Genomic DNA, 23,974 nt, shown 5'->3' with positions numbered 1-23,974 from the left:
GAGCGCAAGGGGAAAATCTGGCTCTCTTTGTACAAGGGATCTTACATTCAAGTCTAGCACACTGACTGAGGAGAAATTCTGATGCACTTAGCAATGGTATTTAAACAGGTTTTATTTTTCATTATAGGACTCAGTATTTGAGATAGAAAATTCCTCTACCTTATCACTATATTCCTCTACCATTTTACATTTGATTGTACTAGAACTAATTTTAGTCAATGCCTTAAAGCAACTTAATCCCACGTTACTTTGACAATTTTATCTACAGTTGCTTTGGAAGAACCCAAAGTTACTCAAAGACATTGAGACAGCCAGAAACTGAAAAGAGACAGGGAAGAGGAAGAGCGCAATGTCTAAAAAGAGGAACCTAAAGCAAGGGATGACCTCTTTGTGCTGCACCTTCATCCATCCAGATGTTCTCCCCAACGGGCACAATACTCTGCCTGGAGCCACACAGCTCTACTGCCCAGAAGAACACCTAGGACGGCCTGTTTCCACCTGAAACTCAACAGGACCGAGCTCTCTTGGCGTCGTTCTGACAAGCTGATACCTTTAAATGACATAAAAAGCGGGGACTACCTTCAAAAACCAAGACAAAGATGCCCTGGACAAAGAAGAGTATTGGACAGAGGAAGAAGAGCCGTAGAGGACTGCTGTTTAGCTCTCTCTTCACCCGGTCCCAATTCCTTTGGCTGTGTTTTGCACTTATGAACCGTACAAGCATTTCACATAGCCCAGCCTGCTGCTAATGCACTGGCTCAGAGCAGCTGAACCTCGCAGAGCATTTTTAAAGCATTTCATTCTTCCAAAAGCCACAGCTTTCCTCTTCAAAATCCCCGCATTCATGTCTTCGTGCTTGGAAAAGGACCAAACCCTCCACATTTCCTTACGCCCAGGAGGTTGGGAGCGCATTGCGTAGGGCAGTCAACGAAGTGCCAAGAAGCTAATGAAGATGAAAGTGTCAACGCAGGGCGACGGTAACACGCACCTTTCCCATGTAGCTCCCGTGACCATGTCTGCACGCCRTTAATCCCACGCCCAAGGAGGAAACCTGAATCTCAACATGATTAGCAACCTTCCTGCTGCTCCGTGGAAGTGTCAAGGGATGACAGATTGCATGGCACATCAATTGGCTTCAGGGACGTTCTCAAACTGTTACGGGTTAAAAGCGGCTCCAGCGTGAATCCGAGGCGTGGTGGTGAGGAGCTCATCGATACAAGGGATTATGCAGATTTAAGAAATAGCCCCGGCACCCGAAAGTTTTCAGAATGCAAACTACGTCAACCCTGAAAACAAGAGGCACTGCATCATGATGGCAGGAGGGACAAAGCCAGGGGGGTTTAACAGACAAAAAAAGATTGTTTTAATAGAAGAGAAGCATCAGTCATTGAGTCTAACTTCATTCAGAGTTGCTCTCCAACCCATCCATCTTCGGTGCCAAGAGATGACAGGACCACCTCACTTTTCCCCCCCAGCCCAGTGTATCAATAATGCCCGTTTCTACCCCCAACAAATGGCTCGCCAGAATGGTGCTTTTCCCTGACTTGGCTTGCCAAGCCCCGGCGAGTGCCTGGGTACCTGCCCTGCTCAATGGGGCTCGTGGGGGCCCCTTGAGAGGTGGGCACCGCTGGGTGGAGCCTCTCCCCGTCATCCTCCTCCAGGGCCGCTTTGTCATTCCCGGCTGGGGAGCATCTGCGAAGAGGGGAYGGCCGAGGGGGAGGACAGCGGGAGACAGGCAGAATCCCCCCGCACGGACACACACACACACCACACAACGCCGAATGCAAATGCCTTCGGCCTTGCGAAAACGCTTTATCTGCGAACAAAAGCGGCGCGGGCAGCGGGCGCTGGCACCTGCTCCCTGTTGGAGGCTCTCGGAGGTGTCCTTGGGCCATGGAAGGCAACCACGACACGCCAGCTCCATCCCACTTGAGCTCCACCATGGGTCCCGGTCACCTCCAGCACCTGGAGGAGGCCGGAGGGCTCGAGGCCTAGATGGGGAGCAGGAGGGGGAGCGCGTTGGGAAGGGGTCCCAACGTAGGGCTCGGGCGTAAACCACCGACGCCGTTTCCCCTCCTCTCCCTTCCCTTAAGACCTGATGGTCTTCAGTCACACATCTTAAAAGAAAAACAAAAAACAAAAACACAAAGACTTACTTGTCTCAAGTCGATGAAGGCCAACTGCAGCGTGTCCCCTTGGAACCCAGGCACTGGGCCGGATCTGGCAAACTCTGTGGGAAAGAAAAGAGGATAAAAAGCGCCTTTAACTAACCATGGACAGGGAGATTGGCAGACGGATGACAGGGAAGACAAGAGAGGCTGGGGGAGAGGAGGACCGCGCTTCTAAGGAGTCATGTCTCCCTCCCTTCAGCTTCTTTGTTTGCCCTTCAAAATTCGTGTCATCAAAACACCATTAATTCCACCGTCCTGACAGCAAGGAAACTGTACTAATTCGACCTGAAATTTATTCCCATGAGCCGCACTGGGCTTCAGAGTATTTGTTTTGTGAATGGACAAACAACTCGCGGAGAAGAAAAGGGGGGATGGGGGTGGAAAAGTTTTTCCTCTCGCCACAATAAAATCTTCAGCTGTGAAGCTCCTTTCAGTTCCGAAAGCTATTTATATTTTAGGGCGCTGAAGGAATTTTCTAATTTCACGCCTGTCACCAGGCTCCATAAGCATTCATCAAAAAAATATGCCCAGCCGCGCCGTTAATTATGCGGCAGCAGATTATTTGCATTATCTGGTATGGCGCGTGATTGCCGCTGCTCCGTCACCCCAACGGGAAGGGCCGCCGCCATCCGGCGGCATATTTATTTCTTGGGGATGAAGACATCTGACAAGTGAATGCCGTTGGCTTCCAAAGCCAAGCGAACGCCTTCATGGCCACATTTACCTCCTTCTGGTGCAATCTGGCCACAAATCCACGCTTAAGTCATTTATTTTTCTTCTGTTTTGTTGTTTAAAGCAAGTCTGAAACCACTAAGGGGGACTACTACAAATCCGCTTGAGAAGACCTTAGTTCTTGCACGTCACTTAACGGCTTGTACTTGGTAACGTCCATAAAGCCAATGACTGCTTGTGTTCAGGTGTGTGTTTTGAGGATATGTCTGCGGTGGGTTTTGCCCAACTTGGCTACATTTTTGTCARGTCTTTATTGCCCAATTATTCTATTATTTTCCATCCGGAAGCCTCAAAGTAGCTTCTGCAGCTCCACAAGGCTAAGGAAGAAGGAAGGCTCCACAACAAGAAAGGAGGATTTTGTCTTCTGTCTTCATGATTCCTCAGAGGTCCCAGGAGACAAAACGTGCCCTTTCCTTAAACACTAAGTACTAACACTACACTTGATCTTAGCCAAAACACTGAGAAGYAGAGTCTCCTCACACCAGATGGTCTTCTCGAATGCTTCTCCACCCAGTGGTTATCTCATTTTCAAGCAAATGCCAATAAAGAAGKAATAAGGTCATTGAAAAGACCTATTTTTAAAGATATCCTGTAGTAGGCCAGTCATATAAGCAATTCCCTCACACCAGACATACGATTAAGACAGGATTTAGGCCTGTTCCTCAACTGCTTTCTTTTTGAAAGCCAAAGAAAGATTACTTGTTGGCTTTCTTGCTGCAACTTTCATTAAAATCTTGGGATGAAGAACATCCTTCAGTGTAGACACAGGTATCCCCAGGGACASAGGGGCCAGTTTTCAGCTTTACTTCTAAATAATTTCAGATGCCAGAAGAGCTCCAAGATTGAAAGGATCACTCATCTTTGCACAGAGCACTCAAGTGATTCTGCTGCAGGACAATGAGAGCGTTTCTCTTTACAAAGTTAAAGCAAACTTTGTTTTAACATCTAGACACACTGATTAAGAAATACAGCTTCAAAAAACCCAATATTTTATCCAATCTTACTACTAGAAATAGATAACAAAAACTAAAAATAAAAATGATATATGTGAGTGTTATCATTTAGACCTTGAAAAGGAAAAATCCCTAGACAGAGCCTCAACATGAGCTCGAATTCCAGGTGAAACCCTGCACAGTTCCACAGATGGACTTTTTGTCTCTTCTGCCCAAAATGCGACTGGACAGAGAAACCGTTCGGTTTCCAGCCAGTTTCCCCAACCAGGGCTGCAGTGTTTAGGTTGCGAATAACCCACAGTGATTTACATTTAAGCTCAAAGCTGCTTTAATTAATTCTCCCTCTACAGTCATTTTAATGTGCGCTCGCTATAAAATTTGATTGTAATTTGCTGAGCCAGAACACACACGCAAGGGAGGACGAACCCACAGGCTTTCTGACTCTGATCTGCGAGGGATAAATCATCTTTACACATTTGTTACACGCTCTCCGTCTCATCTGGAAAAATCCTCCCAAAAGCCACATCAATCCTAAAACACCCCCACTTTGGAGAGGCACGTACCTAAGAATTTGAGAAGAAAAAAAGAAGAAAAAACTATTAGATGTGAGAAATAGCTTCCTAGCTTCCACTCATGAGATGAAACCACCACGGGCTGGCTGATGCTTGCAGTGGGTTGAGGTACRTAAGAAGGGACTGCCTGACTGCTGCCTCCCACGCTCCACGGATGGGGTCATGCCATGTTACTAATTACGCTTGAAACAACATTGGAAAACAAGAACCCTACAGAGATTCCACCAAAACCAGCCTTCTGTTTTAAAGGGCTTTGCTGCTGTTTGAAACCCTAGCAGAAGCCCACGTGGGCTTGCGAAATGGAGGATTTTCCCAAAGATGTGAATTTCAAATGCTCGTGGATGTTTTTCACAAGACTGGTGACTCTATCGTTTTTGTCATCGGTCATCTATACGCTAAGATGGATTTACTGCCAAGATGTGGTTGCCCATTAGCAGCTCACCTTTAGTTGTCTCCTGCTGAGCAACCATGCTGGAGCAACCCTAGGAATTACACAAGCAACGCTGTGCTGGTACTATTCTTGGTCTTTATGACCCAACATGGTCATTATGACCCAAACAGTCAAACATGGTCTTTATGACCCAAAATCTGCTCAAACAGACTCATAAAAGAAAGGACAGGGGCCTCTCCCACCTTAGCAATGCCCTTGACATCCAAGAGGTGAACCTCCTGTTGTACCACTGGAGAATCCAGCCATGTCCTATTTGCATCACAGGAGAAATGAGCTGGAGAATAGGGATCACAGAGCAGAAGAAAGCTGCTGTGGCAACTGCCCGCGAGGAGCCAGGAGAGGCCTGAATGCAATGCTTCACGCCACGGCTGCTACAAAACTGGTCGTATCTTCGGTAATCGTAGGTCACGGCTTACATACCAATGCCACAAACTTATTTTGCCCTGAGAAAGGGATAAAGTCTTAAAAGAAAAGAAAAGGAACAAAGAAGAGAACAGAGCTTTAAAGGAAGGACACAGCCAGTTCTTCTTGGTTTTAATCTCTTCAACCAGATTTCAGGATAATTTTCGCGGAACAACCGAGCACAGTGCTGGCCTCAGTACTGTCGGATCCGCTCATTGTACTTGCCCCACTACCAAGGCAAGGGGCAAACATAGCAAGCCACCTACCCTCGAGCAGAAAATCACGGGAGAATAGGGCAGATCAGTATGCGCCTGTTTGTACAAAGCATTTAGCCAGGCGAAAGGTTTGAGAGACTTGTGTTCAGGCCAAAAAAGTAATGTCTTTGCAAGGTCTACAGGCTTGGGCCACCCAGGGCAGGTCACAGAGGGACTCTAACCTCTCTTCCAAAACATTTCAGCAATGAAAGAACCAAGGAACAGGAACCGTTAAGCCCTTTACAATGAACAAAGAATAAAGAGTTCAAACAAACACGAGAGAAAAGGCGCCCACTGTAAATCAGTTATACAAAACGGGAGAATCTCTTTTTTATATCCTGCGCGTAGTTCTACACACCAGGACCAAGGGTGTCTTACACAYGCTGCGTGGTTAAAACACACCCAGCCCTTGGTTATGTTATCTGGTATACAGCAGGTTAGCAGCTGGCTGCGTTTCCTTCCTCAGGAACGTCTTTCGGAGGGTAAGATTCACTCTGATTTATGTGACAGCGCCAGAACGTAGGATGGTAAAACGTAGGCAACGGGATCATGTCGCTCGCACACAAGGAGGCCATCCCAAGGCTCCAAGAACTGAAGCTCCACATCCCGTCACGCCAGCCTTGGACACACTCATGTGCACCCAGCCACATCCTTGTATGGCTCCCATCAGGATTACAGAAGAGGAAGCCCAAGAGACATTTCTGGGCCGCAGGACTTTGTGGTTAGGACTCGGCTTGTGCATTTGGAGAAGCAATGACCTCATATTCATTAACAAATGAGGTGGCATATCCCACAGCAGTCTTCCTTAGACAAGGTCTCAGAAGACTCTTAGGAAAAAAACAGTGCCAGAATCTCTCACAGCTCAACAAGAGAGGCAAAAGTCACCTCCTGAGAACAGTCCAGCTAAAGAACAGATCTCTTCATGGAATACGGAGAAGCTCACGAGGAAAAGAAAAGGTGAGAAAAGATGAGTAGCAATTTGGGCGATAGAAACAGACAGAAGGTGTTTCGGGCAGAAGTCCTACTGTTCTCCTTACAGTTTCCATACTGAGATTATATTTCAGCAATGTAATTTCCAGGACAAATGATCAAAGTTCATCCCCATCTGTGGAATTTCTGAGAACTGCAGGAAGAAGGAGCAGTTATTCAAAATATTACATTGAGCTGGATCAGGTTATCAAAAAAAAAAGTCCTTGTCTGTCCTTTGCTCCTCTCATGAAACGGAGAGGAGCCTGGATTCCCATTGGTTTGCAGAGATGGGTGGTCCGCAGGGATGTCCTGGACTTCAAGTACCGACCAGGCTGGTTGAACATCCGCAGCACCAGAGAGGGACACCTGACAGTTTGGCCAGCAGATGTTTCAGGGCAGAAGAAAAGGCAACTCTTCAGATGAAACTGCAAGAGTTGTGTGCCAGGAAAATTCCTATCTGCAGGAGACGGCAACAGAACTGAGCTACAGATCCATGCAGGTTCTCGAGATCTATGCAGGTTCCCAAGCCTGTAACCCAAGATGTACAAGGAAAGTCTTTGGACTGTTATGAAGCTCTCAACTCCCATGAAATACGAATGTGAGGAATGAGGACCTCTGGAAATCACCTCAGCAAGTRGAAAAGGTTCATAAACACCAACAGTGTGTGTCTGTGTTGGTGAGGATGGGAAGGTTGGTGAGCAGCTGGGGAACCGTTTAGCTAAACACCAAGCTCAGAAAAATTTATAAATTAAAGGAATTAAGCATAGATTGGTCTTGAAGCTGAAAAAGTAACCTTATAGAATGACAAGCAATAAAAGAAGAGAGGAAGCAAGTAACAGGAGAAGGCCAACTAGTAAAACTCCCATCTCTCTGTATAAAGCAAAACTGAAAACATTTTAGAATGAAAACATTAGTTTAGACCACAAGAAGACAAAATCTAGTGTTATATAAAAGGACYCTCATTTTGCCATTAGTTTCTTTCCGTTGCTTTTCACTTGCTGAGAAGAGGAAGCAAGATGTGAGGATTTTCAGGGATCCAACTCACGCTCTCCAAGTCGTTTAGTCAGGGCAGAGAGAAGCATCTCCTCTTCCTAAAGCGAGCTGCAAAGGACTATGGAGATGGGCTAATGTCAGGCAAGGGCCCTGGCGACCCAGGAGAGCACAGCAAGGTGTTGGACATGGAGGATATCCCAAATGCTGCAGCAGGAAGAGCAAGTGAGGGAGACTGGAGGAGACCCTGAGAYGACCCAGACTTGCAATAGGCTATTAAGGGAGACGGGAGAGAAGGAGAATGTATGGACAACCGCAAAAGCTAAAATGCTGAACAAAATACCCCCSAAAAGGGATGTTTTTAATAGCTCATTGATGGAGAGTCCTGCGCTTCTCCTGGATGCATATTTAGATGCACTAAGTCACYGGGAATGACTTTCCCCACTGGCATGAGGCCTCCACAACCCTACAAAAGGTCATCTGAGGAAAACACAGGCAACACTAAAGGCATGAATGATACAGCCTAGGGAGAAAGTCATGGAAAAATTAGGGGGGATAAATGCAGGAAAGTGCAGGAAAGCAGCTGAGCCACCAGCCAGAGCACCCTATTTCCCTTCCCTCYATCATTCCACATGGCACCAACCCAMCATTCCCGCCCAGGAAAGCACATCCTGCAGCAGCGATACCAACCACGTCACTCGCTCTACCTGCATGAGAATGCCAAGATTTGCCTCCTCAAAGGTAAGTTTTGGTAGGAGAGGAGGCAGGGAAGGAAGGGCTCTGCTTTTCTCTCCCCTTCCCAGGGAATTCTGCATTTGCCGCTAGAATTGGGAGCGACAGATAGGCCTGGAGAGATCTTTTCCTGGGAAAAAGAAGCCTGGGATCCAGGCRAGGAGGTGGTGGCAACAGCTGCCCTGGGTCCCGGCTCTTTCCGGAGGGTTTCCCGCAGGATGCCCCAAACCGGCCGGCGCATCCGAGTGTCTCCCGGGCTTCACCCAGGAGCCGGCTGGGTGAAAACGCAGCCTTTAACGAAACTTTACATGTAATTTTATGGCAATTTCTCACAAAGCAGCAGTCAAACGGCTTTAGAGATTAGGCAACTGCTTATTTTACGATCTAGGTATTGTAAAAACAATCTGCCTTAACCGCCCTTGGAATCGGCGACATGGACTTGAAATGCTTGTGGGAGAGCAGCTGCGTTGCTTTTCCCTTTTTTTTCCTCCAAAATAATCCCCACTTGCGGCTCATTACATTAAATTCCCTCTACCTCCAAGGTATACAAGATATAGGGAAATATATATATATATTTATATATAAATTTATAAATATATATTATATATATAAAGAAACAGGAGGTCCTAAAGAGAGCAGAGCACACCTCTAGGCTAAAAGACCCGCTCCAATTTTTTAAAAAAAAACATTAAAATCCCCCATTAACCTTAGGTTAAAGAAGCATTTTGGACATGGCAACCAAACTCATTTTAGAAAGCAGGTGCCTATCCCTAAAGAAATACCAGCCCTCTATTTACAGACTCACCAAAATATTTGCCTTATTTCTTTTCCCCTCCAGGGTTTTCTTTTTTTTTTTTTTTCCTTTTAAGTCAGCTCAAGGGGCTGGAGCCAGAGCTCACTCCTAAATTGAGACGTAATTAGAGGTGTCCCGCTGTGTCTTGCTGGACAATTCATTTAACCGGCCACGTCTTAAGCCTTAAATAAGAGGCGGGCGAACTCTCTTGCCTGTGCAGAAGAGTGATAGAAAGCTGGGAAATAAGAAGAATTGCAAATGCAAATAATAACAGTATGAAAATGTGACTTCAGACGCCCTTATACACATACTGCTCATGTCAAAACGGCTTTCAATGCCCTGGGACTATTAATGTGCATCTCAGGGACCATCTTTTGGCCAGAAAAAGAGCCCTTTGGCTGCTACATGTGGCACTGTGCTGGTGGCAGAAGCCTCCCCATCCAGAGGAAATAAAGCTGTGGGAATACGGCTATTATTATTAATAATAATAATTATTATTACTTACAACTTCTAAAATCTCACAGCTCAGTTCTTCCTTGCCTCTTGCACCCCAGCAACTCTGCTGCCCCGGAATTCCCTGGAAAGAGCCCCAAAGAGCTCCAAAAACCTTACTGACGCCTAAATAAAAACATACCAAATAACACAAATGATAAATAAACGGTAAGTGCTGGCTCAAGCTGCAAAACAGACGAGGCTTTGGAGTCGGGCAGAGGGTAGGAGGCAGCCTGAGGAGTCGAATGCACAGCTAGAATAACAGGGACGCTGAGATTTGCACCTGCACTTTGAGGTAACGAGAATTAAAAGAAAACCCTTGTGAGGAGCAACGCTGCCATTGAACGTTAAGGAGCTCTGGGTTTCATCTTCCAAAAACAGTTGCCTCCAGATCCCGGGGGATTTAAGGAATTGCGCTTTTAAAGCCTGTATTGAATGTCCCCCGGTTCACTTAGCGCCGGGGGCTCTCCGGGAGGAGATGCTGCTTAGTGACCCAAGGTACCAGAGAGCTGCAGGGTTGCAGRTGGGTTTGCAGCCCGAAGAATCAAGGGCCAAATTCTTATTAATGCTCATTAATTAGCATTATTAAGGCTTATTAATTAGGTGGATGCTTCTTACAATTGGCAGCAACATGGACTCTGCGGACCAGAGCTGCTGCCAGCGGAGCCGGGATCTGCAGCCAGGACACACATTCCATGGAAGACCCTTCTGGAAGACCCTTCTGGAGGAAGAAGGAAGCATTGCTTGGATTATGACAAACAATATTGCAGATTTGGGCTATGAAGCATTAAATGTGGAGCCTCTGCCCACTCTATTCAAAGGTGAGAGATGAGAATGAGCAGCAGGACGTGGCCATTCCCCTGTCACTAGTAAACACTTCACTGGGTGGCCTTCCTCAGAAACACTTTTAATCTCTTAGTAGTTGCCTCTGGTGGGTGCTGCTTAACTTCACCATGATTAGCGAGACTTCTCTTAAAGGGCAAAGATATGATGTCGGAGTCAACCACAGAGTGATGATGGAATAAAAGAACTGGGTTCACCGAATAAACGGAGTTTCCAAAGATGGATCAAGCTCAACACCAGTGTAGGCTCTGGAACCATTGCCACCAAAGCCAGGGACAACCGCCATGGAGTTTAACCAGGCCAAGGAGCCTCTCARGTGACTCTGCGGGAAAGACATTCATCATTTCCTCAGTTATTTCCAAGGTCTGTTCCAGCCTCCAGGGCAATCAGGAAAGCCAAAGAGGTGGGTACGTGGGATCGACTTTCCCAACCCCTTTTTCCCCCTTCTCAAATTAAAAGCTTTCTTGACCTCTTTATCAACCCGGGAACTGTACGGAGCCTGTATCAAGCTCAGCATTTTCCACAGACACCGACCCTTTGATATTTTCACAAGTGGCCACAGAACATAATATGCCAGGCTTTAAATAGCACGCAGCTCCAAACCGGAACGGAGGCCAAGACGGGCTCAAAGGAACGGCTGTTTTCTCCCCAAAAAGAAGGTGCCGTCCTGCCRAAGCTCTAGGATGACCAAGCCCGGGCAGACGGAGCTCCAACAGCAACACATGCTGCGGCGAAAGGCTCCATCCGACCACACTCCCATATTTTTGTGGGTCGGGAACACCACGGCCTCACAGTTGGCCCCTCATCTTCATGGCTCACGCAGTGTGTGGTTACTGATCTCCCTGGCCACTTTTTTGTTTGTTTTGGGTTTTTTTTTTTTTTTTTTTTCATTTTTGGACCTTCAGAAACATGCTGAAAACAGGAGAAACCTCCCCTGACCTATGCACTGCTCCACCTAGCAAACCCAGAAGGTTCTGGGGTGACATTTGAGGGTTTTGCTGTACAACCTGCCTGGAGAACTGCACGGTGCTCCTCCTACTGCTCTACAGCATGGAAGTTTTTGAGCTTCACCAAGCACCTGAGAATGACCCATGTGGGAGGCTCCTGAACACGGGCAATTTTTAGCCCTGTTTTGCACTGAATTTTAAAAATAAGAAGGACAGAAAAGAACGGTCCTGTCAGTTCTCATCCACATTTTGTTAACACCTGTGGAGAGCAGGATATTAAGCAGTTTCAGGGGGATCTTAGGATTTGTCCCACAGCGTATTCAGGTGTTAGCTCGATGAACCAAAGTGAGCAGGGTCAAGTGCAGACCACATTTTTGGTACCTATGATGCCCACGTGCTAAATTGTGGAACCTCTCCAATTATTTTACTTACGAGACATCTTGCTTTCTGTAAGGGCAACCAAGCAAAAGGGCTACGCTCTGAGAAAACAAATCCCCGCAGCAGATAGAGAAGAGGAACCAAAAGCTGAGGTCAGGAGAGGACCAGAACTTCTTAAGATCATCAGCCAGTTATTGTTTTCAGAAACAGACTCGAGGAGACTGATTTTTGTTAGCCCCGCTGAAGCCTTATCCGCCCTAACGCTGCCTATTTTTAACAGAACCAATCTCAAAAAGCCAGGGCTTGTCTGGAAAGTATTACTGCCCCATTTCAAGGGAAAAAGGAAGAGTAAAGCTTTGATCCCTTAGAATTGCCTGGCTTTTCTTCCRTCCTGAAGATACTTCCAAGCGTCATGGAGAGGAGCACGCTGGAAGCTCCAAGGACTCGGAGCTGCTCCCTAGGTCGAGTCCTGGCCGTGCCAAGCGGAACGCGGGGGGGAAACGGGCGGCTTTGCGTCTTACGTTCGCACTCCTCCACGTCCAGGTTGAACTGCTGCAGGGCGCCCAGCGTGAGCTGCCGCACTTCGGCCTCCAGCAGCAGCTGCATCAGCGACGTGGCGAGGTGCTTGCACGCCGACATGCACGCCGTCTGCGCCACCTTCCCCTGCAAAAGCAAGCACAGMTTAGCAAGGCTGCACCCCACCATCTCGAAGGGCTTTTCCAACCGTAATGGTTCTAGGGGTGCCCTCCCTGCTGCATCCCACCTGCCCAGAGGCCTCCAGGTAGCATTCAAGAGGGCAAAGCCCCTCCTGGAAGGGGACTGCCTTTTAGGACCTGGAATTGCTACCACCAGGCGCTGCAAAGCGCAGCACCCAGCTCCGTTCTAGCTGCGTTTCCAGCATCCATAYGGGAAAATGGGGTTTCCTGGCTGCTGCTGCAAAGCCCTCCAGAAGCTACGGATCAAAACGCAACATCCGAATGTCTCATAATTAAACATCAAGGTTAGAGATCAGGATAAAGTGTAATTCGTTGCTATTGACCAAAAAACTTTGCAGTTTCCAAGTGTTTCAATCTAACTCTTATCACCTGCTTATAGCACTATACATTTTTGTATTTCCCATGGAGGCTGACATAGTTTTGAGTTTCAGCTACTACGGGTATCTGAGAAAACCATCAATAAATCTTCATTTTTAACATGTTTCCTTCTCTAGGTGGCATCAAATACATTGCGGGGAAAGAAAAAATAGACATTGAAGCTCTAAGCCCTGCGAGCAGCCTGCAGCAGGGGCCTCGCTCGGAACAAGCCTTCCCTTTGCAGCCCGCGAGGCAGGGGAAGAGCAGACGTGCCCAGCTCCGGCTCCTTCAGCCCCAGCAGGTTGCAGTGTATACCTAGAAGAACCAAAATCCCAGCAGGCATTTATGGGAATGGGAATTATCGTGCATGCAAAAATCACCAGCTGGCCTATCTGAGCTGAAGAGCACAGACGGAAAGACCAAGACCATGTAGGACTTAGCGCTTCCTGATGCTCTTGAGGTGCCACCAAGGGCACAGAGGTGGGAAAGGCCCTTCCATGAGCAAAATGGATGTCCCCACCCTCTAAATTGCCACCAGATGAGGTGATGGGTGTCCAAGGGTGCTGGTTTTGCCAAGAGGAGCTGTAGCTGATGGTTCTTCTTCTCAAGCCTCACTTTCAAGACTCTCCACCTTGGACAGAAAGATGCTCTCTCACACGTCAACTCTTCTCCTTTTTGCAAACTTTCAATGACAACTTACTAGTTAACTAATTGTCCTCTGAAAGCAGTGGCATTTAAGACCCAAGGAACACGGTTCCAGTGCGATGCAAGCGGACAACATCTGTTACACCCAAAACAACGTGTAAGCCCTTTGCTACGAGCATAAATCTCACCCAAACCCGCGCGCCAAACTTGCACAGGATGATCCAGCTGTCCGCACACACAGCCGTGATTCTAGATAACGCAGTCAGGGTGAAACCAGCCAGCAGATTCATCTGGAGATGATGCCTCCAAGCGCACGCAAACAAATCCAACACGCTTTCCTGAAAATGTGGCTTAGGAGATYGCACCGATTTTTGCCAAACTGGGCTTAGACCTGGATCAAAGGGGCAATTTTCCAGCTAAATGTCACAAGTGGCATCACTGCAGCATGGCCAGATGAGCCGCTGCGTGATCCATGCTCCCACCAGCTCCACCACGTTGGTTTGCACCTACAGCACCATCGATCCGCAGCAGTGGGGAGCATCTCTCCTTATTCCATGACGAGGAATAATAATCAGGGGCTCTTCCAGCCCYGCAGGCGCAGAAAGGGTTACGCAGGCTGCAGGCGCCCGCACCGGGACACACATTCCCYGGGACAGCCCGAATAAAGAGTGACTGACAAGCGGCACAGGGAGCGCGGGAGGAAGGGCGAATAATTGAGACGAAACGTCAAGTTAATAACCCGAGCGCAGGCAGCGCGCGAGGGAAAGGTAATTTAATTATCACGCCTTGACAGCACCAGGGGCTTCTCCGCGGAGCCTTCACCACGACGGCGCCCCGCGGATTCCGCAAGTGGCACTCGCTGGAATTCCTGAATTCCCCTCTGGAATTCTGCGCCTCATTGCAGAGACAGCAAAGGGAAGCCAGCGGATGAACAAACTCGGGAGCAGCTGCCGGTAAAGTCCTCGTCACTCCAGCCTCTCCCAGGGTTCGGATACATCCAGAAGGTGCCAACCTACTTGGAGGTGCCAACTGTGCAGCCTTCAAATCACCGGAGCTGAATCACTTCGCACCCGCTGAGAATCTGGCCTTTTCCTTCCATTATTCTTTAGGCTTAACCACCTACAAAACACTGTCTTAAATGAGAACTAGTCTTTAATCATCAATTTAAGCACACCTAGGATGCCTTCGACCTCCTGCRTGTGCTTGGAGGACAGAGGCTCCGTGCAGCAGCACCTTGCAGGACCATCATGCTCCCACGCTCCATCTCCCCCTGCATCTCCCCCGGAACAGACTGCAGCAGGTAGGACTCACACGGGGAAAAYCAGCACGAGGACACCCACAGACCACCACTAAAGAGCTATTTTAAGTAAGAAAAGCTGTTCACGTTCACTCTTGAGCTGGAATCGTGGGGTGATGTCCTCCTCTCTCTCCACACGCTCTACTGTGGCTGGAAAACCAGCAGCCTGGAGGTATTTCAGAAATGCTTTACTTCCCTGGACATCCCAATACTCCAAAGCTCAAGAACAATTTATCTAAAACAGATCTAATTTATCTAAAATGCAAGATGCCATTTGGAGGGGAAGACAAAGAAGGAATCACAGAACCAAGACCTGAGCTGCCACAGACCAGGACCTGGAAGAAAAGGCCCTCCAAGTCACCAATAACTCATTTATTAACTTGACAGAAAATTGAAGAGCCTCAAATACAAACGGGCGCTTCCGGAAAAATTTCCACCGTAACAATTGTTTATTCAAGACCTTTGCAAACCTCATAAAAAATTAACTGGATGTGCGCGGGGGAAGCCCATGGTCATGGGTGAAGGCCCAGCAAGTGCAGGAGTCAAGACGCCTGCATGTCTGTACTATAATGTGCCTGTTTGGTGGTAGGTGCATGGAAGGAAGAAATTCTCCTCTTCAGTCTAGGGGCAGACTGAGAGCTGGAAATGAGAAATCTTGGCCACCGCTTGGCTCTGCCCTCAGCCTTGAGAGCAAGCTGTATCAGTCTCCCTTTTGTGATCTCGGTTTCTCCTGYAGTTGGGCTTTAGGCGACACCTTTCCAGTCCAAGGGTCTCTCTCCCCCGTCAGATTTCCCCTGGGTAGCTGGGTATGACATCCACGGAGCCTGCTTGTGGCCGTACCAATGTGATGGAGAAACCAAACGTTCTCTGAAGCACCTCCAAGGCTGCAAGGCCAGGGGCACCTACCAGAGCACGGAGGTGCAGGCTCCTCTCAGCACAGCCCCAAATCCCTGTTGGGGCAATCACGCACCTGGAAACCAGCCATGAAATCACTGCACTTCACTCATACTGCTGCACATTAAACCCTCGGGGCTCCCAGGAGGCCCAAGAGCCACCACGGGGAAGGTCAACATGGAAACCGCCGCGTCGGCACTGCTCACTTGGGGGATACTTGGTTGAAAACAGCAAATATGTTAACAATTAGGGCAAAGCTGAAAGGCTGCCTTGTTAATTAAGGAACTGGCTATCAAAGGACTCATTAAAAGCTACCGAAACTGAATGGTTGCTAAAATAAACACCCATTAATCTCAACGTGCCATCAGGAACACGTTCCTGCTACCTACCTCAATGCAGAGGGGAACCCTCTGTACCCACCTCGTGCTCTTAACTTGTGACCAAAGTGTCATCCCATGGGACACCAGCCACTGATGGGAGAGGCCAGGAGACCACGCTGGCCAGGAACCTACCTGGTGGTGCTTCTCCCAAAGCCATGGGCAACCTAGAAAATAACCCACACGTCAAGTCCTCGGGCAGCACCAAGGGCACCTACCTCCATGGGAAGGTAGCCCTTCCATGGGAATCAGAGCCCAGTAGGCTCCAGAGGTTCTCAGGTGGTGCTAGACCAAGAGGAATTATTTGGTAGTAAGAAAAAAAAACCCTAAGAAAGGACAGCAGAAGGATTAAATCCCTTTTCTCCTCGGTGAATGTCCCTCTTGGTCTTCTCATCCACTTTAGTGGTTGCTAAATGGTTCCTCATCATGGCAAATATACTGGGAGCAGAGGGCCAGAACCAGGTTGGGGTATTTTTTATTTTCTTTCCCTTTGTGCTTGATGAGCTTGGCAAACTTTTGGAATGTCTGAAAAGGTGGATTTTCCCTCACGGGAATTCCCAGCTCGTCCAGGATAAAGCCAAGGCAGGACAAAGCACCCAGACCCAGGGCCTCTCACCCAGCTGAGGACTAACGCAGTTAATCTTTGTGTAGGCCTGGAGTAAACAGCCAAAAAATGATATCCTAAAGATCTTTAAAAAAGAAAAAAGAACATTAACACAGAAAAATTAACACTTCGTGAACAGTCCAAGCAAAAGCACATTGATGACTTTCCAGTTTTTTAAACATTTACGTTAAAAAAAAAGTAAAGAAAGAAAAAAAAAGGGCAAGTCTGTTATTAATTGTCCAGAAATGATTTGCAGTTCTTATATTGACATTCAAATAATTAACTTGCACAATATTAAACGTGCCCAATGTCCCATGAGCTCCGGGCCRGGAGCATGTCACCGACACGGTGGCAATGGGGACAGTCCATGCATGCACGGCCATGGAGCACTGGCCCTCAAAGCCAGCTGTACCCTCATCTCCAAGTGTCTGGACAAAAGCACTTCTATTTTTAAGCACAAGCTGTGGATCTGGGGCCAATATCTTGCAAATTAATACCACCGTATCAGAGATGAACAGGGCCTGGAGCAACGACTGAAGGTCCTGAACAAAATGGAYAGTCAAGAGGAGGGATGGAGGCAGCTGAAGAGGAAAGGAATGGAGAAGGAAAAGGTTTCCCCAAACAGAAGCAAATATGAAGAACCACGGAGCGTGTCCGGATCCTTCTGGACAGCGTGATGAGAGGAAGCCAAAGGGCTTTCCAACCGGCATGACTTCCAATCATTGCCTCTCCATATTTTGGAGAAAAACAGCCATAAGGCTTATAAAACCACCCAACTATGGTCTCCAGGTCCCTCTGAGGAACATTTAAGGTTTTCTCCTTCCAAACATCATGCACACACACAGGAGGTGGGCACTGGATGCACCATGGAGGCATCAGTAGAGTTCATGCATCCAAACCTGCKCAGATAGCAAGAACTTATTTGTTTGCACACTTAACCGGTTCATATTCTTAACATATCTGTACACATAATTTTACGGTATTAACAAAATTCCACCCCTAGGACTATTAATGTCCCATGAGGTATCAGAAGAGAGCAAGAAAGAGCCAGAAAAGCCCAGCACTCATTGTGAAGAGCAGAGCTGTAGCCCACAAACATCCCAGATCCCACCGCACAAACCACACCAATCGCACCGCCCCGCTCCACAGCATACCTACAAACCCAGCTGCTTGCAGACGTATCTGTATTTTGCCCGTTTTGCAACACTAATTCCATCCACGTTGCTAAAGGTTTGCTTTGTGGTGCTCTTAATAGAGGAAATCATTCTTCTCCCCCCAAAACTGTTTGCATTATGGAAAGACAGCGAGAGCAGCATGGTTAGCCGCTTTCCAGCGGGGAACATGGGCTGAGACTTGTCTCCACACTAGACATGGCCTGCCTGGAACAGGACATGAAGAGGTGACTCATGTGCAACTTCAGCAGTCAGGAAGGTTTGATGGTCACCTATTGGTCTCCGGTGGTGTTAAGTATTTGATCTACAGCTCTCCAAAGTCAACCTTAACCACACAGGCTACTGCGTTGACTATGGRCATGGAAGCAGCCAGGTGACCGGCSCTAAGTTTCAAACTACACTGTTCAATTGTAGGTGACTTGGGTTCATCTCCTGCCAAGGAGACAGAAGAACCTTCTAACCTGCAAATGAGGTTASATGAGATGAATGAGCAGCATTTCCATTGCAGAGGCCCCAAGCACAGCCCAAGGCCTGTTGGGGAAACAGGCCCTCAACCTGGACCCTCTTCAGGTCCTTCACATTATTTGGCAATGGTAAGGATGGTAAAGATCTGTCTTTTTTGGAGCTCACACTTATGAAAGGAGAAGTAGTGGTGACAGACACTTTTATTTTTGATAAATGCACTTCAGAGAGCAAGCACAATTGGCAATGCCAACCAAGGGGCCATGACGTCACTCTCACATCAACASCCTCCGTGATGTGTCCCCAAACCCTCTCTGCCTCTCGTGATGCAGGACACAGGCAGCAGGGACCGGTTTACCAGGAATGAGACAGCGCCTTGTGCTCAAGAACATGCACGTTTGAGGAATGAGAGAGAAGCTGGGATCTGCCATGCCAAAAGCGGTTGGATGAATGATCATTTCTGGAGAAGCAGAGCTCCTTCTCCTCCGTCCTAGCATAAGGAATTACTTGGGCTGGGAGTAGAGCAGGTTTAGCCCCCAATGGAGGAAGCTACATTACCATGAGCAAATCACCATCTATGAAAGAGACCGTCACCATTCAGGTCCAATCATGCTCTTAAAATAAACGTTTAGGATTCTCATCCTCCCACAGCTTCATGCACATCATTAAAAGCTTATTACTCAGTTCAAGAACCACTTTCATCCCTGCAAACCTTCTGCTTCACCAGAGTAAGCCCACAATAGCAATACCCTAGCTGACCAGAACTACTGCAGGTGGAACGTGTGTTGAGAAGAGAACCAATGGAAGAACAAGGGCAAACGAAGACCAAAAGAGCAGTTCCTACCATCACCTAGGAGGACACCATGCTTGGACTGGACAAGAGCTTTCAAATTCATGAAGTTCATCAAAAGCCCATTTTTCTGTGGCTGACTTCCAGCAGTATTTAAAACCTGGTGGGGACTCATCTTCAGAAGCAAACGTTCATCACGTACGTTCTCTTTCAAGCACTGAGGGGAAAACGTGCTGCTGAAACGTCGGGCAAATCCGAGCTGCYGACAGAAGCTTAGTGGCAGGGAGACAAACAAAAAGACAAGACAAATACGCACGCAAAAAATAACCCYGCCTGACAACGCTGACCGCTGCCGTCCAACACAAGCCCTCACATTCCTCTCAAATGGGACGAACGTAGCAGTTTGGCTGTAGAAGATGCCCCAAGTCAGCAAGTGGAGGGTATTCTGGACCAAGCTGGTGGGAGATGCAAATCCAGAGCAGCWCAACAGCCCTTGGATCTGCAAGGGCTTGGCTTTTTTTCTTTATTTTTCCCCAAAATATCATTTAATTGTAGGGTCACTTGCTTTATGGCGAGGTCTTCCCACCAGGGGCACCCAGGGCTCTAGGCCAGCATGAGCGGCACGTCCCTGCTTGTAAGCAGCAGCAAAAGCCTCCCCAGCACAAGCACGGATCAAGGATTTTGCAAGCACGCCGGAGGATCCAGGATACGCCCAGGAACACAAGGTTTGTCCTCACTTCAACGGTGCTGCCAGAGCCCCCAGATGATCATCTAGTCTTCTTTGAACTAAGAAAATAAATAAATAAATAAATAGAAGGAAAGGCAGAACGGAGAGAAGTACTTTGCAACACTGCTAAGGCTGAACATGGGACAGCATCTTTGCAGACCTATGGAGTATCTTTGAAGACTTATATATAAATATAGACGTAGAAGACGTGTTTTTGTAGACAACCAGGTCAATGGTATGTAGCAAAGCTCAAGTTTGGAGGCTGCCAGGTAAATCCAAGGGAAAAAATCACACAGAAAGAGCGGATTTCAAGACTTGTGCCATCTTCCCTACGTGGGACACGGTCCCCCATGCAAATCCTCAGTGAGGTATTTTTAATTAACCGCTTGGCAAAGGCCAACAGCACCAAACAGTCATGCCCAGGGTGACACCGCTCTGATTTCCCATGGCCATCCTCATGCCACCGTAAGAGTTCCCGAAARGCCAGAGTCAAATTGGAGCCGCGAGTATCGGAGAACCGGGCTCCAAAGCTGGAGGAAACGAGAAAAATAAATAAATAATATAACAAAATAAATGACATATTTCATCCTCCTCTTTTGTGGCTTTTATTTTCTTTTGTCTTCGCTTTGGGAATAACATTCTTTCCATTGGGAAGAGTCTGATTTTCCATTAAATACAAAGCAGCTGCCATTTTGGAAATACAAAGTTGATTAAACACAGATTTTTTTTTTCCTTCCCCCTCCCTGATGGATAAGGGAGACCCATACGGATTTGTGTGGGATTGCCAGGGCCGCGTGGCAGCCAACTGTGGCAGCAGGAAGGCGTAAGGAAAGTGAGTGCACACCAGATCACATCRGCATGATGCGTCCCGAGCATCTACAAATCCAGGCTGGAGGATGCCCAGTTGTTGGACAGACCAGGAAAAAAAACAGGAGGAGCCTGCGATGTAGGAGTACTCTACCAGTGATCCTGAAACCATTGGTCTTAATGGGATTTTCCAAGCGGGARCCTCGGAGTTGACTACGGAGGAGCGGCAACTGCTGCCCGAGGCGCACGGGACTCCAGCTCCGTTCACATCATCCCAAGACCCAAGCACTGCATTAAGTTTCAGGTTTAAATACTTAGAAATGACACTTGAAAAACAGAGAAAGAGAAAAATGAAAGAAATGAGCATTACAGCCACCGTGGCTTTTGCTAATACACCAAACTCCTCTTATTTATGGCCAAGCAAGGAACCCAAGGAGGAAAGACCATGGCAATGTTGAGCAAYGAGTAAGGACCTGCTTTGCTTGCCCTCCTGCGCTGCTACCTCTAACCTAAGCTGCACCATCTAGGGAGAACATCTCTCTGTTTGATGACACAGACCCTTATGATGTGCAATTAACGTGGGTTAATTGCAGCTGTTTCTACCACACTGCTATYGGCTCCAAATAACCAACCCTAAATGCCTGATGACTCCCAGGGCAGCTGCAATTCAGCTCTGTTTGCTCCTCTGAGCTTCTGCTTGGGAACACTTGGGTGCAGGGGACTGGTTTCATTCCCTAGGCCAAGGATGGATTCCCGACTGCCAAATTCCCCAAAGAGCCCACGGACACGCAAAGGGAAGCCTCAAGGAGCTGAATAAATCCAAGCTGCTAYGGCTCCGCAAAGGGGAGGCATCGCACCCACCTGGGGTTAAAGGAGTCATTTCAGCTGCAGTTCATCTGCAAAGTGCTGCAAGCAGACAAGAAACCAGGTACCTGAGAGACACCTTGGCTTACCGGGTCCTAGCTGACCACGTTGAACCTCCTCCCAGTCTATGGAGTCAACACGACTGTTTCCAATGCTCTCCTCTTTCCTTAAGGCAGCCTCTTTCCTCAAGGCAGCCATCAGCTCTCATTTCCACCCTTACATATATACATATATATATTTTGGGGGGTTTTTTTGTCTTTATCTGAAGTGTTTTGGCTCTCAGGGCCGCGCGAGGAGAGCAGCGAGGAAATGCAGAGCCTCCAAGCCACGGCAGGCAGGCAGCACCGCACAGCCATGCAAGCGCCGCTCCGGAGCCCGGACGGATGYGGCAGCCCGTTTTTTGGGGAAGGGATCTACAACGCCCACATCTACAACACCAAGCGGGAGCTTCCAGGAAGAGCCACAAGCGAATCATCCAAGTCTTGCAAAAAGCCGGTCTTGGTGCAGACCCTCGGAGCCGCACCGGGAGCACAAGGCAATGCTCAGCGCCGCGCGGGCACGGCCGGGGCACACGGCGAGGACCACCAGGCAYGTCACAAGCACCAAGGGCTCCCGTGAGAGGCAGGCGTTGAACCAGAAGGTGGGTCCTGAGGGTCCCCTTGGCTCGGTGGGCCCCGCGCCGCTCGGTGACGGGCTCCTCGGCCAGCACAAGGGACCTTTTCTGGTTCAAGGCGGCCCCTCGGTGYGAGCAGGGCACGGCGAGGGCGCGCGGCCGGGTACTCACCGACATGGTCGAGTGGGCATCTGCGTCCCCCTGCGGAGGCCAACACAGCGAGGTGTGAGTCAAAGAGAGCAAAGCCACGGCGCTTTTACACCCTGCCTAGATACCAGATGTTCCCTGAGACTCTGGGCAAACCACCAGCCTCCGTGTCTCCACCTGTGGAACGGGTGCGAGGAGCTGCCAAACCTCCCCGTGAGGCAGCGGGATCGAGGGGCACCAACCTGCCGAGCTCCTTCCAGGGAAAGAGCTTTGGTCAAGTATGGACTGCACTTACTCAGACCTCAGCAGCACGATTTTGGGTGCTCCGACTGTTTAGGGGCTGGTTTTGTTCCATGGGGCTTAAACGAGTGAGCGACCCTTCCGATGCGGCCGAATCCGTGGTTTGCCCAAAGCTCGGACTTCCAGGGCGTCTCTGCTTCCAGGCAGAGTTTTCTTCATTTTAAAGCATTACGGAGGGATTTGGTGTTTGAAGAGAGAGCTCCCGCGGGGGACGCTGGCTGCAGGGGGAAGGCGGCCRCTTCCCGAGCCTCTCCAGCCGCGGGATTGCTGGATACGGAGCCCGCACGTGCCCCAGGCGAGACACCCGCTGCACCCACGCAGCTCGCGCTGAAACCGCTCCTGCCGCCTGGCAAAACGAGAACTAAACGGGGGAAAAAGGAAGCAAAAAAGGGAAAAACACCCCCTTTTTTGCCCGGGGTTTGCGCCGAAGCTGGGGCCGGGTCTGTGTGACGGCTGAAGGATTGCTCCCCGTCCCGGGTCCCATCACCCCCAGACCTCCCCTGACTCCCTTGCAAAGGAGGTTATCGGCATACAAGCCAAGCCGAGGATTAAAGGAAACTTCAAATAACAGCAGAGGCCACCCCTTGGTCCCCCCTGCCCAGGAAAACATCCTTGCTTTGTTAACCTGACAGCGCGCTCGAGGTGTTGACACAAGCCCGCGTCGCCGCAAAGCGTAATGTCAACAGAGCAGCCTGGCTGGAGCAGCCCTGTCACTGCCACTTACATTAACTTGTCTGACGAGAAATAAAAACAACAAGGGGCCGGCCCAGCCAGCGGGTCCCTTCCATAGTTTTTTGGGAGAGCGCTCGCGAAAGCGCAAGGCTGAAAATGCYGGGTTTTGGAGGCTGCATCCCTTTCTTTTTGCAGAAAAGCAGCAGACTACATTGTTATAAAATAGAACAAAATAGAACAAAATAGAACAAAATAGAACAAAATAAAATAAAATAAAATAAAATAAAAATAAAATAAAATAAAATAAAATAAAATAAAATAAAATAAAATAAAATAAAATAAAATAAAATAAAATAAAATAAAATAAAATAAAATAAAATAAAATRATTATTGCAATGAGTTTTTTAATTGCACGAATTCAGCAAACATGAAGGTCCCCAGGTACAGGTTCTGGAAGACGCTCTCCTCTCCTCTCTCAGGAAGGCCCCAGCACTTGCATATCCCTCTGCTACTTGTATTTCATTTGGGAGAGGGTCTCTGCCCCTTCCAGCCCCTCTCACTCTTCTCTTTTGCAAGGAAGTACATCCCATGTAGCTGGTGCTTTTCCAAAGAGCTCCCTTACTTCTCTGCATCTCTTTAGATGGCTGTGGGCTTTCGCAAGCCTCACCTCCCACAACTCCTTCAGAAAATTCATAAAAATTGGAATTTGTTTCTAATAACCCCCTGGAGAAAGAGCCTCAGAAGACCAAATCAGCAGAGCAACCAAGGGAGCTGGTGATGTTCCTGTAGGGTCTGGTAGTCCTGACTCATCTTCACGTCACGTTGCCTGCAGGGTGGGTAGGAACCCACAA

General features: G+C 48.4%; 1 protein-coding gene across 4 annotated transcripts in view; it reads right to left on the bottom strand.

Annotated features, from left to right (window-relative positions):
- Positions 1–23,974, bottom strand: part of EXOC6B (exocyst complex component 6B) — a 219,116-nt gene that overhangs the window by 57,139 nt on the left and 138,003 nt on the right. For 2 of the 4 annotated variants that reach the window (XM_026048845.1, XM_026048847.1), the window contains exons 19-21: positions 22,176–22,205; positions 12,201–12,342; positions 2,157–2,230 (exon numbers count right to left, since the gene is read on the bottom strand). In XM_026048845.1, coding sequence (XP_025904630.1) covers positions 2,157–2,230; positions 12,201–12,342; positions 22,176–22,205 — 246 coding nt within the window. The remainder of the gene's footprint in view (positions 1–2,156; positions 2,231–12,200; positions 12,343–22,175; positions 22,206–23,974) is intronic. The other 2 variants (XM_026048846.1, XM_026048848.1) reach the window with 1 other exon arrangement.

Source organism: Nothoprocta perdicaria, unplaced genomic scaffold, assembly GCF_003342845.1.
Source record: "Nothoprocta perdicaria isolate Ctin4 unplaced genomic scaffold, notPer1 scaffold_58, whole genome shotgun sequence".
Classification (NCBI taxonomy): Eukaryota; Metazoa; Chordata; class Aves; order Tinamiformes; family Tinamidae; genus Nothoprocta; species Nothoprocta perdicaria.
Note: the sequence above shows the minus strand (reverse complement) of the source record. Positions and strands in the feature narration are given on the sequence as shown.